This window comes from Corapipo altera, unplaced genomic scaffold, assembly GCF_003945725.1.
Source record: "Corapipo altera isolate COAL_440 unplaced genomic scaffold, ASM394572v1 64, whole genome shotgun sequence".
NCBI lineage: Eukaryota > Metazoa > Chordata > Aves > Passeriformes > Pipridae > Corapipo > Corapipo altera.
In genome coordinates this window covers 1,847,742-1,861,771 of record NW_020884893.1, presented here as the reverse complement: position 1 = coordinate 1,861,771, position 14,030 = coordinate 1,847,742, and the positions used below count along the sequence as shown (strand labels likewise).

The 14,030-nt window shown below is 41.0% G+C and overlaps 1 protein-coding gene across 8 annotated transcripts in view; it reads left to right on the top strand.

Annotated features, from left to right (window-relative positions):
• Positions 1 to 14,030, top strand: part of SULF2 (sulfatase 2) — a 117,941-nt gene that overhangs the window by 52,092 nt on the left and 51,819 nt on the right. For 3 of the 8 annotated variants that reach the window (XM_027646410.1, XM_027646404.1, XM_027646403.1), the window contains exon 3: positions 8,470 to 8,718. The exons of 1 other annotated variant lie outside the window; for it this stretch is intronic. In XM_027646410.1, coding sequence (XP_027502211.1) covers positions 8,544 to 8,718 — 175 coding nt within the window. In that variant the 5' untranslated portion in view covers positions 8,470 to 8,543. Of the gene's footprint in view, positions 1 to 2,493; positions 2,557 to 2,585; positions 2,782 to 7,644; positions 7,768 to 8,469; positions 8,719 to 14,030 lie in introns of those variants that run through there. 4 more of the 8 variants (XM_027646408.1, XM_027646406.1, XM_027646407.1 and 1 more) reach the window with 4 other exon arrangements.

Sequence of the window (14,030 nt, the reverse complement as noted above, 5' to 3'; positions counted from 1 at the left end):
CCTGTGCCACACTACTTCAGAGTGAAGTGGACACAGAAACTGCAGATTAAATTGTTGGAGGGATTTATGTGGCTGACAATGTAGATGGATGTGTGATGGAATTTAAAGAAATGACCACGTCTGTTTTCTCATAACTTTAATAGATATATCTGAGGATGTTTGCTTAGACAAATTAGTTAGATAATAAGCAACATTTGTTATTTCAGGTAAAATAAATTCAAGCTGTTCAATGGTATGCTGTGAGAGAGATCTGAAATTTATTTGGTGAAAAAGGTCTGATGGTGTGGCAGCAAAAGGGAATGATCTTGCTTTTTCATCTTGTCTTTGAACTCCCTATCAGTTGTGATGATCCTTAGACACCAATGGAATCCTTTACCAGGTAGTGAATTAAATGAGTTTGTTCTGTTTAAAAAGTAGATACCTAAAAAATTTCTTCCCCATTGCATGAGGAAGCTATCAGACCTTCTTGTTTTACCAGTAATTTCACATGATTTTATTGCCCTAGACTTCAAATAAACCCGCAAATATCCCTCAAACTAGCTGAAATCACTAAACTGCTTTAACTTTGATATCAGTTACTGCTTTAACTTAACATTCACTGAGTATGCAAATAGTTGTTACACATCCTGTTTTGTAACGGTGCCAGAACAAGTTCTTTCGAAATGCATGAGATGTAAACCCCATTCTCTAGAAGAGGAAATACCTTTCACTTTGCAGGGTTGTCTCAGACCAGGGGGTATATTGTCCTCTTAATGCACTTACATAACTCCCATTAACAGTAATGGCAATTACATGCACTCCCTGTGAGGTGAACAGACCCTTTTGTTGAAATGAGCGATCCATTGCGACAGATTTTCCACTGATGTTAAGTTAAATTTAGATTGCTATACCAATGTCACTAATGCTAGTTTTATAATCTGTTGTTGCTTGTAGTTTATAATAATGAAAACTCACAATGGAGCTTTATGTTAGGTCATGTGTTTCTTGTAATGGAAAATCCCATTTACAGTGCTCCAGAAATACAGGGACCTTGTCAGTCTTCTTCTCTGCTAGAAAATGCAGACCACTGTATGGCTTTGTGTTTTCTTTGGCTTGGTAGTTGCTGTTTGCAGTCCCTGTAGAGGTAGTTTGTAGAGGTGGTGTGTTGCAGGTGGCAAACTGTTGGCTCGTGATTAAGACACGGGAGTGCTGGATTCCTCGTCCTGTTCCTGGCCCGAGAGGCTGTTTGGCTCAGGGTGACTCAGCTGCCTTATCTGACACTAATTCATGTCTCAGATGTGCAGAGTCAGAGCATCGTAGCTCACAGGTGTGTTGTAAAATTAATTGCCTGTAAATTGGTTCATTGTGAGTCGAAAGTTGTTAGCAAAAGGTCAAATGTTATCTCGGAAAGCAATAAAAGGATTTTATCAGAATGTTAGCAAGATGTAGCTCCTGTTTTATGCACAGCTCGTGGATCTGTGATTAGCGCAACTCCCTGTTAGGGAGTGGCTTATTTATCCCAATACAGTTGTGCTGTTGCAGCCCCTAGTGTGGACACGGTTGTACTGACACGGAGTGTTTCACTCGTATTGCTCGTTCCTGCCCACTTGGTACCTCCGTTTGGAGGAATTGTGCCATTTCATTTTTTGCTCATTTAGGGTCTGTCTGTGTGTAGCCGAGAATAGAGCCAGCAATAAAAAATTGTTCCAGACTATTAACCTTCTCCAGCAGAGTCCGGATGGAGTCATTGGAGGCAGTGCTTGTGTTAAAGCAAAAATCCAGATAAATCATAGATGGAACAGAATATTAAATACAGTATGAAGAGTCAGGAAGTTCTGAGGCAACCTGTGCTGCATGTGACACTGTCAGCGTGGGAATACTGCCAGAAAGTGTTTGTTTCTTATGGTTTTCTTAACAAGTTAATGTACTAGTATATCCTAAAGATACATATTTAAGAGGTCTTTAAAGAATACACTGAAGATATTACCTATTTAGTTAGTTACTCCGACAAGTTCCAAAAGTAAAATGGTAACTGTAGTGTAGACAGCACCTGCAGCCCCTGTCTCTAAGAGCTTTGGCTTTTCTTAGTTGCTAATGAATATCGGGCCTTTAATTTCAGCTGCACAGGTGCCGCGGGGTCTGTGTTACCGACACCTGAGGAAGTGATCGGGCTCTCCCTCGCAGGGTCTCGGTGCAGGGCTCCGGGCAGACACAGACACAGCCCCTCAGCCCCGTCGGGGTCTGTCACGTCCCCCCTCAGCCCGGCAGCGCTGCGGGGAGGGCAGCGCTCGGCAAACGATGGGAGACTCGAAGAGCTGAGAAGACGAGGGGCAGTTCCCCGTCCCCAGCCGTCCGTGGACTGTCCCCTTCGCTGGTGAAGGCTCTGTGCCTCCGGCGGGAGCTCGGCGTCGGCCCCTTCCCCTCGGAGGGGGCTGGCTCTGGGCCCCCCCGGCTGCGGGGCTGCGCCTTTGCCGCGGTGCTGCCGCTGGACTTTGAACGAGCCGGGGGCTGGTGGAACAGGTTTCCTCCCTGCGCGCCGCCGGGCATTGCGTCAATCCCGGGAGGAGGATCCTCGAGGTAAATGAACTTTTTAAACGGGAAAAGGAGAAAGAAGGGAGAGGAGGAGGAAGAAGAAGCGGGGGCCGCACCCGCCCGAGCGCTTCCTCTGAAGGCTCCTCTTGGCGGAGCGGCTGCGGGCGCTGCCCGGCAGCGGGGCCGGAGGATGCGCTTGCCCGGGCTCGGCGGGCGGGCGCGGGGAGCGGCGGGGGCCGGGGCCCGGCACGGCTGAACGCCGGCTCCGCGGTGAGTGCGGGGCGCTGCGGGGCAGGGCTGGAGCCCCCGGGCTGGGCACGGCCGGGCTGCCATCGCGGGGAGCCCCGGGCACACGGGCTGAGCGGGGAGCTCTGTGCGGAGCTGGGCGCGGGCGGAGGCGATGCCGGGAGCTGCCCTGGAGCCTCCCCGCCCCGCTGCGGCCCTGCCGGCCCCGGTGCCGCCGGTGGCTGTGAACGGGGGCAGGGGGGGAGGAGGGGACCCGGCCCCGGCCGTGCGGGCAGAGGGAGCCGTGCTGAGCCGGGGCTGTGCGGGGAGCGGTCCCCAGAGACCCGCTGGTGCCGGAGCGCTCGGCCCCGCGGCTGGCACATCACCGGACCGGGCCGTGTCTGAACCCCTGCGTGTGTTTGCATCTCTGTGAACGCAGTGAGACTTTCTTTTTTCCTGCAAAAAACCCCGATCTCTTTACTCGCTAGAATGTATTTGTGTAATGGTAGCTGTTTTTACCTACTTGTTCTGTCCTAAAACACTTGCGTTCATTCCCCTGTGGTATCTTCAGAAGTGAAAGTCTGTGGTTATTACTGTGCTTAATACAAGTTAACATAATTACCTTTAAAGTCGAGGGCAGTATCTCTATTACATATAATTACGTGATGATAATAAGTGAAATAGCAAAATAATTCTTCGTTTCTTTGAAGTTGTTACTGGTTATTGCATGTGGTGCAGAACAGCATGTTTATTATTGTGGATTTAGGGGATCCAAATAGCAATTTAACCTATCAAACGACTAATTAATTCTGTGTGTGTCACTGGGAAGCTCTAACAGTAACATGCAAGCAGTGAACAGAAAGAATAGTATGGATTGATGGAAAGTATATCGGGCTGCTTAAAACACTTTTTAAAATATCAAGTCCTAGGGAAAATTGTAACTAATTTATAATTGTTTTATTTAAAATAAAGTTACAGAATAGGAATGAGATTTTGTAATGTGAGTAAGCTTCTCTGTGATAAATATTTAGTTTTGGTATAGAGTTCACCAGCATAAGGCAAGCGAAACAGAAGAATGTGTCTGAATAGTAATTCAGTGCACCAGTAAGTCTGGAAGCTTTGTTCCTGACTTCTAAAAAAAATTGTAGATACTTGCCAATAAAAATGCTTTATCCATAGTTTTCTTAGGTAAATCAGCACAACTGCAATTTTCAAGAGTCACATTTAGCACTGGGAATTTGATTTTTATACTTTCTCTTAAATTTTTGACTACCTGGGGGAAAAAAATTCAGAAAGTAGAAACCTATAAGCAAACACAGCATGTTGTTACATTACAGCAGTAGTGTTGATACCAACCTTCCCCTGAGAACCTTGTTTGATTGCAAACAAGGTTCTTCCCAATCCACATATAAAAATGTGTTTTGTCTCTTACAAACCTAATGTGATGATTTGAAACGATGGTTGACAGCTTCAGTGCAAGAGGAATGAGCATCATAACCAGAGCTGGATGCATAGGAGTGACCGAGGAGTTAAAAGAACAGCAGCACAGCTGAATCCATTTAACTGGCAGAGTGGTTTTAATTGGGTTGGTTGCTAGGGAATGGCTCCAGCACCGTGTATTCCAGTGAATTTCAACCTTGGACAAATGACACACCTAGGTCTGCTTAAATAATACACCTGGCATTGGCTCCAGCCACGCTGAGAGCAGGTCTGTGTTGCTTCTCAAGGCCTCTTGGCCCCTACTGTGCCCTTCCAGTGTGTGGCTCACGGGCACTTACCCTGCTCTGTGGTGGCTGCTGGGCGAGTTGAACTTGTCATGCCAATTGTGTGTGTAATGGTTTGCAGCATGCTTATTTAAAAAAACCCCAAACCACTTAATGTAAACGTAACTAGAAGCAGTTTCCTAGAAGTAGACTCGGAGCAGGATTAACTTAAGGTACAGAATTAATTAGTTACGGGATTGTACCTTTTCTGTTTATAGGAAGAGTCAGATGCTGCTGTGGGTTATGTTGTAGTAACTGGATTCCCTGATTTCAGTGAAGTTGCACTACTGGGCTTATGCAAGGGACAGTTGTGCTGGGACTTGCATTAGTGAAGTTGGGAGCACCAATCTGTGCAAGCCACTGTCAGTTACTAATTTTGCACACACAGTGCCTGTTACATCTGTGCCAAGCAATACTAATCAATACCATGTTAAAAATACCATCTGGGGTGGAACTGTCATCAGTCATCCCTGTGCATTCTGCCTGTGCTGCTGTAGAACTGACATTAGTTACTGAGGGCAGTGTTATAAATAAGCCTTTCCTTGGTGTAAATGCTGCTTGGGAACAGCCCTCAGCTAAGTTCTTTTATAAATAGAGTAAATGTACTGAAGTCTGGCTTTATCTCTTCAACATTTGTAATGTGACTTAGTGTCACATTAGAATTGATAAGAGGACCAGACTTTCTCTAAAGCAGCCTGCTAGGAGGTTTCATAGACTTAATAAAGCAAGATGCCATAGCTAAAGAACATTTCATAAATCTCTGATAGCACTTTCCTAAATATAAACCAGGAGTGACCAGACTTGTCAAGTTCATATGTGTAATCTAGGAAAAAAGAAGAGGCATAGCTAATTCTCATGAGAGGCACTACAGATTAAGCATCTTTAATACTGGAGGATGGCCTGCAGAGGCACAGAAAGCAGTGGACCATCTGTACCACTCAGATCAAAATGCATCGTTGGAGAGGTGCTATATTAAAAGTGAAGGCAGATTGGGGACTGCTGTGGAGCTCTTCTGGCTTTATCTGTGAGTAGCAGATTAAACTTGTTGACAGAAATGGGAAAAGAACTGTTAATAGAAACTTTGTCATATTTCTTCCCTGAAGTTCACCAAAGACCAGGGGTTAAAAAAACCAATCTGTATTTGACCACTGGCAATCCATGAGAGAGACTCTTCTGTTGCTATTCTGAGAGCTGTCTAAAAGCTGCCTTTTAGATTGTACTGCATATATGCTGTTAGTTGTGACATGTCTGTCTTTTATGAAAACATACTTTAAGAAATAGGTTATTTTCTAAAATTACTTTAATTTTCTTACCTAGTTACTGGTATGAGTTTTGCACATAATTACATACTTTGAATTGGTTCCCAGCAGTACTTACTCTGATAATAATAGGAACATAACACGTCAGAATAGCTGAAAAATATTCATCAAGGTGGTGGGAGGGAGGGGGCAAGAAAAAGATAACAGGTTTGGGGGAAGATGCCTGTTGTGCTTGACATGAAAATTCTCTCTTCCACTTGCAGTAACCTCTCAGAGATAACTAATTAACCATAAATATACAAGTGTGGATGAAATAGCTGTGGAATAGCAGTTTGTGTACATCCCCAAATGTGTTAAGTATTTTATAGAGAGCCAAGCAGCTCTCTGAGATGGGACAGCTTCTGTTTTTAGTTACAGTGGAGTGAGTGAGTGAGGGGCAATAAACTGTGAGGAAAAGATAGGCTGAGGGGGTCATGAGGTTATTTCGTGCATTGGGTTAAAAGAAGTGAGAAAAATGCAAGAAGAAGGTTAAATGCACAGTGCTGTAGTGAAGGTGGTTCTGAGCAGGTATAACAAAAACGGGCAGCCCTCCAAATGCTGCAAGAAAAGTCAGCAAATGCTGTTATTTTGAGAAGCTATTGGCTAGTAATAGACAGATAAAACCCCACCTTAACTTTTAGACCTTCAGAAAAATGTGTGTGATGAAAACATATCTACTGTCAGTTTAATTTTTTTAACCAAAGTGTATATGTAGTAATTTCTGAAGAGCAGAAACCATTTCTCTACTTCCTCCCCTAAAAAGCTCATATATCCATATCCAGGAATATGTGCCTGCTAAACAAGCTTGCTTTCTGTCCTCTCCTTTTGAAACAGGTCCAAGTTTCTCTCTCAAGCTGCTTTTGACTACTCTGGACAGTAGCAACACATTGACACGATTCTTCCCAGTTGTAGTGCTGCAGATGGAATTCTGAGTGCCAGGAGTAAAAATTGATTGGACTTGTCAGTGTTTGTGCTGCAATAGCCTGGCAAATCTCTGGGCAGCAGTGGAAATACTGAAGCTGTAGCTGTAAACTTTGAAAGTTCTTTCCCTACCTGTTGGAACAAGAGCTGGGATATTCAAAATCAATTTTTAGTTTCTATGAAAAAAGTTAATTTCACTTCCCTGTGAAGCTCACTGGACAGACTACTAAGGAAGGAGGATTTTTCATTTCCTCAAAAAACCCACTGGTGTACAGTTTTGGAAAGCAGCCTTAATAAATATTCCATCACACTATAGCTACATATCTGTTGACTTATATGAAAATTGAATATGCATTTCTTATATAAGCACAGAAACATTTTCAGAACAGTGGTTTTGCTGTTGCATGAGAACTTCCTTAATCAGAGTTTATCTCAAAGAACGGTCGCTGATGGAGATGAAGTAATAATGTGGCTATGAAATAATCTGCTGGAGTAAAAACTGTTTTCCCACGTGGCTCTAGGGACAAAAGAGCCAACATTTTTCTTTGGCTGAAACACATTGTACTAGGTTCTTTCTACTCAGGCATTTCTGGTCTTTACAAAAAGCAAATTATCTTTCTTGTGTCAGTTTTAATTGATTTTTCCCTTCTCTTACAAGAGATCATTGGCACCAGTCCAGGAAAAGCCAAGGAGCAAGTAGGGAATTCATCAAAAACTGAATCCTTGATTGCTGGATGTGATGAAATAATTAGTACTTGATACTTTCAGTACATTTTCATACTGTTTTGACTTCTGAAAGCAAGAGAAAATCCCTTTATACCAAGAGATCACTAAGCAAAACTGTGATTTCAAAAATTCTTCAGCATGCTTATTCATTTCTTGTAATCTCCTTGTAGGAATTGCTAAGAATTTTTTATTGACTTGTTAACAGGAGCAGTACCAGTTAGATGTGCTCTGCTTTGCAATCAAGTCAATTTTGGGGCATTGTATTTATCACGAAGAGAAGTCACAGACAATGCAAATCACTTTGGTGCATCCATTCCCAAACGGTAATGGGGCTTTCAAATGTGTTCATTAATAATAATGGTATTAAAAATATATATATAATCTTGGAAACCAACAGAAATGCTGAAGGGATATTATTGCAGTAACATCAAAGCTGTAGTAGACTTCAAACAGCATCACACCATAGCTCCAAGATCTGGGCAGCTCTGCTCTCTAATGAAATGTGTAAGATAAATCAGTGTATAACAAGTTTTCTATCTGAGGATTCTCTGATTTTGCAAGTGTGTTGTTTGTTAACTCAGTAAATTTTACTACAGTCCTGTTTAAGATATTGATAGATACAGGGTTTTTTTCTCTTCAGCTTTTGATGCAGTAAACAAAAATGTCATTTGAAACCATCCCATAAGGAAGAAGGTTGCTCTTTATATGTATCAAAGCAAAAAAGAGTTTGATACCCTGGGAAAACTTGCTGCCAGATCTGAGCTTAGAGTGAAACTTTGTTGCCTGCACTGGTAACAGCTTATGAACTGATTTTTTCCAAGTTTCTACTTCTAGCTGGCACTAGAAAACATTTGTTTGCTTTGTTGTTGTTTGTGGGTTTGGTTTTGTTGGTTTTTTTTCCTTTGGAGTTAGATTATTTCAAGTATGCTGCTTTTTGCTTCTTTGGAGAGAACCTTGCTGTTCCTTTTTGGGGGGAGCAGAGGGGTCAAAGTATAGATAAAAACTTGTTTCCCTCTCCCTTATAGGAGACCTGCAAACGAAAAAGAAATAGAAGCCATTAAACCTACCTTGTTCAGAGAGAACATTAACTCAGCACAACATGGCCCAGCATAGTGTTGTCCTTGGATTATTCATGATGACTGTTTTATCACTGTTGGATGGAAGTTCAGCTTTCCTGTTAAATCAGCGTCTGAAGGGAAGATTTCAAAGAGACCGTAGAAACATCCGCCCAAACATCATCCTTGTTCTTACTGATGATCAGGATGTAGAACTTGGTAAGAGCCCAGTGTTAAGAAAATTTCAGCTAACAGGGGTGGCACTGCTTTTCCTTGGAGCTGGATTCTCGTGGTCAAAATGAGAATTTTTATTTATTTTTTTTTCCAGTTTGAAAAATGATAGGAAGCACAAGTTGAAACGTGCCTTTGTGTAGAACGTGCTTTTTGTCTGGATGCGATTCAAGGGCAGCAAAAGTCAGTCTCGAAATGCTAAACTTCATGTTTTTTGGATATACAAGGTTTCTACCTATCTGTCTTCATCTAAACCCCTAAACTCTGCTGCTGGCAATGGCAAGTATAGTCTGGGAAGCTGCATGCCAAGGCAGTGGGTTTAAATTCATAACTGATTATTATATCATGTAATGACTCAGGGGTTTTTGTGTAATTGCAGACATTCATTACATATACAATCTTTATTTACTTAAATGCCACGTAACACAGTCATACTATTCTTCTTGTTGTCCATTTAGATGTGTAGTTAATTACTGACCAAAGTGTCAAAGAATGAAAAGGTTCTACTGTGTTATTCAACACTGTATTAATTGTTGAAGAAAGGAGATGAAGATTAAACACATGCTTTGCTTAATGATTTGGAATAATGAATTAACTGACAGAGTTTGGGGTTTGTTCTGTTACCTGAACAAGCTTGTACTTACCAAATGTTGTCTGTAGTTATGAGAAGTGATTAACACAAACCAGTTTATGTTAATGGTTTTGCATTAGAATTATGCCTTTAAGTGTGTACAAAACCTGGATCATCTGGAAAATGAGAACTCGTGTGTGTGTGTGGTCTGGTGGGGGTTTTTTGACACCAAATTTTACTGCATCAGATTTCTGGTATGGGTAGGAAAAATTGGAAAACGGACCTCACAGAGGAAACAGAACATAAAATTAATCAACTTGTATTACTTATATACTTATCTTGTTGAGAAGTTGATCACAGCATCATGGCAGTATTTTTACAGATGCTTCCTTTGCACCAATATTACTGCATGTCTGCAGTATCATAGGTGTCACATTCTTCTCCAAGGTGGTGAGAAAGCCTCAACAAATATAAATGCAATTCCAGGTAGTAGGACCAGAAGAGGTTTTTGTTGTTGTCACTGTTTTTTTTAATGGTTATTTGGATCACAAGTGAAGCAATTCCAATAAAGTATCAAAGAACCTAAGTACATTATCTTGCAGGCTCAGAAGGTGGTCCTAAAAAATTTATCATCTTCTGTTTTCTGCTGACCTGTGTGTTTGTGATGCAATTGGCTGAGTCCATTGGGCAGGATATTTCTCTTCTCTGATAACCGGATGCTTTCCAGTTTCAAGGATAATGGGCATGTGTCCACACAAATTAGGATCTCACCAAGGAAAATCCATTTGATGAAGCTAAGATGTGATATTCCTCGTTTGACACTAATGGCTTTGGGAGACCCAATATTTGTTGGAATTAATTTTTATTCTTGTCTGTTGTCTGGTGAGCTGTCCAAGTTAATCAGAATTGCCATTTGTGGCGACTGTGGTTAGTGCATTTATGAAAGATGAAAACAAGACATGAATTACAAATAAAAGCTAAGGAAAAGTTGGAAGCTATGAAAGCGTAGCAGGGAAAGCTGTGAATACCTAAGATTTCATCTGTTTATAAGGATATTCTGTAGCTGATGGATGTTGTAGCTTCCATTGTTCTTTTGTAGCTACTTTTGAGGTGAAAGGGAATACAACGTGATCTCAAGTGCCTTTGACAGGCTTTCCTTTATTTATTTACAGATAGATTTAACAATGTACCAGCAGCAGGTGGAGTTTACCAGCAAGAGAATGTTGTCCTTTCAGGAAAGGAGTACAACTCTTTACATTCCCATTACTGTTAACCAGGAGTTTTACTTGGGAAGCCAAACCTCAGCGTTGTGTTGGAAAAAGGAGGAGACCGATGAGGGGCTGATGAATAGGATGCAGAATCTGTAGATTAAAGGAGAATGAGTGTAAATTGTAATGGATACAATTGGGAGAAGACAAATGAGAACACCAAGAACCACTGAAGCATCTACACCTGGTAGACTGTCCAATCAAAAGAGTTGTATTGACAGGCATAATATAAAGAAGAGGAATAAGGGACAAGGAGGAAGAATTAATTAGACATAAAGACTTCCTTTTTTGCTATTAGAGCCCTTTAAATCCAAGTTAGTATGATGCTGATGTCCCCTGTGTGATGGACTCAGCAACTCCAGTTTAATTAGGTTTATCTACCATATTGCTGTGGGTTTGAAAAAACATCTTATTTCATGATCTCAAAGTCGAAGAAAGATCTGGTTATTTAGAGGGTGTTTCAACCACTGTAGAGAAATGTGAGTGAGAGGTGATTTGTATGTTCCTAGGTCTCCCTCTGTAAACTATAAAAGTGACTTGGAAGATAATTTTTCTTGGTTATCATACGTGGCAAATTGGGACTTTGGAGCTTTGTTAAATATGAGGAAAAAAGGAAATGATGTGACAGCTGTGTCTAATGAGGTTCAAATAGGATAAAAAAGAGAATTAATTAACGTTCTGAGGTTCAGTTAGCTTATCTGTGTGTGGATACCACTTCATAAGTTGTGCTTCAGAGTACACAAGTCACTTGGTACTTAATACAAGTTCTTCAACAGTTGGAGCTTTCTAAAACATGTAAATTATTTCCTCTGACAGCAAAACCCAACTAATAAGGACTTCAGTGTTATTTCATAAATAATTGGTATATTTTCTCAATTATATATAATTGGCTTAGCAAATGTGGATAGTGCGTTCCCAAATCTTCGTTCACAAAGCCTAGCCATGAATGAATATATAATTGGTTAATATTAGTCAAAATATCAGCTTTATCCCTGAAGTGAACTGTGAAGATACAGTAAGCAAAGTTATGGATAGCATGCAAATTTCCAGTGGAATTTTAACATACTTTCTACTTAGCTTTGTTCAGTGAGCAACTTTAATGCATCAAATTGATCAAACTTTCATATTTTCACAGTAGTCTAATGGTTGTTTTTTTTTTTTAAATAGCTTAGAAATTTCACTTTTAACTGCTAAATTTTTGTTTGCTATCAGTGGGTTTAGATGGGTAACAGAACATTTTCTGAATTAAATATTGACACTTCAAACTGCTGCTTCTCATGGTACATCCACTAATGAAACCTGAGAAGGCTTCCCAGCTCAGAAGGTGATGTGATGAGGTTCCTGTTGCTGATCAACACATAACTAATCTGCCACAGAAAGGACAGTTTCTACTTTTTCTCACAATTTTATGTTTGTATCGGAGGCAAGCGGAAAAAAATAAGTTTTGGTTGACTGGTTTAATGCTGTTTAAAATATTTAAAGCTGGCCTATTTAAGATTATACAGAAGAGTATGCTGGATTTTTACCTTCCACTGGTCTGTCACTCTGTATTAGTTCTCAGGCTGGGGAAGCAGATTAGATCATATGTTTTTGTGCTAAAGACTGTTGATATATAGGGCTTTGTCATTACAGCAGTTTTATTAAAGGAGGTTACTGTCCCCAAGGGGAGTCTTAACATGTACTGTTATTTATGCACAGATGCCTCTGTCTTTTAAAGGGGTTGTTAAATTGTATTTCAGTATTGGCGAGACAAAACATTCTTTGGGACTGCCTGTTTATGCTTGGGCTGTATCTCATAAGACAACACAGAGGAAACATCCACGGTTTTCAGGCTCACAGAGTGTATAATTGGCTGTTATAATTGTTAACTGTGTTGTTAGTACTTTTAAGCACTAACACTTATCCCACAACTAGGGAAACAAAAAAATAAATAAATCTGGCTTCCTTCAGAAACTCCTTTTTGGTATGTGAAGTTTAGCAAGTTCTAAGGGGGCAGTGCAATAACCTGCCTTGGTTCTCTTGTCACAAAGTGATGTGACAGGGGTGTACTCTGACCTGGGAAATGCACAAACATTTTTAATTTTTTTATTTTTTTTTTTTTAAAACTCATTCCAACAGAATTGTCTCAAGTAAACTAATACCATGGCAGTTTTTAGGTAAAATGACCCACAATAGCAATTAGCCTTCCTTCATGGTACCAGAGAGCCGGATTTCCTATGTGGCTTATGACCATTTTCCCTCTAGGTTTTGACTCCTGGTTTTATCAATGTGCCCTGTATGAATTGACTTACTGTTGCCATTTCATAATGAAATCCCTGCCTAAAGAGCTTAAGAGAAACCTAACCCCAGTATTGACAGAAACAACATAGTTTGTGCCAGATGGTTGCAGGATGCATTGATTAAAGCTGAACTGTTAATCCAAGTCAAGCTTGGGTAAATTCTCCCCCAACCCTACTCTAGCCTGAAACCACCCCTTCATCTCCATGTTGGCTCTTGGCTTTCCCTGCTCAGAACAGGGTTGGTGATGGACAGGTTTCCTCTCCTTTGCAAGGTTGTGCTGATGGCAGGTACCATTACAAATTCTTTGGCAAATGGAAATTCTTCCTAGATCAGGAAAATTTTTCATGGCTCGCTCTGATGCAGTTTTTTAATGATCAGACACTGATAGACATGAGAAATTAAATTTATTTTTTCTCTGATCCTTGATTTTTATGGGTTTAAGAAGAGCTCTGGTATGGATCCAGATTTAGCTAGGTGGTGTAAAGATGCAAGGCTTCAACCAAAGCCTTGTCTTAAATAAACAGAACAACCATTTGGCAGCAGTAATTGCTGGCAAAAAGACTTTTACTCCTGTTATCCCAATTTTTCCAAGTCCCTGCCAGTTAAACTTGCTTGTTTGTTTTTAGATGGTGGTTGTGAAATACATGGCTATCTGTCCCCAGCAGTCATCTGAAGATCTGATTCTGCAGAACAAAGCCTAAGAAAATGTAGATAATTTTAGGTAATACTGTTGCCAGAAGGGGTGAAGCAGATGGATAGAACACAGTGGGCTGGTTATGGAAATTATTCTGAGGGCTTTATGTTGTCTTTGATTCAGTGACAAGTACAGAAATCAATATCTCCTAATACCTCACAACAGGGAGAGAACAATTTATTTAGAGAACAACTCTAGCACACCCTGCTTGAGCAGTAGGTTGGACTAAATAGTCTTCCAGCCTCAGTGATTCTGTGGTTACAGCCCTCAGGCTTTTGCAGAAGGTTGTCACAAAAGGCCGGTGCATCAGGTTGATTTTAAACCCAAAGATTAAATAACACTTCAGGAGCATGCAAGCTGTGGTCAGGGTTGCTGCACAAAGTGCGTTTCACCCTCAGCTGCTGGAACAGTCCTGGTGGCTCCAGAAGGGCTGCAGAGAAGGAGCAGAAAGTTACAGCAGTAAATCTTGAACTTAGAGAGAGAGAGA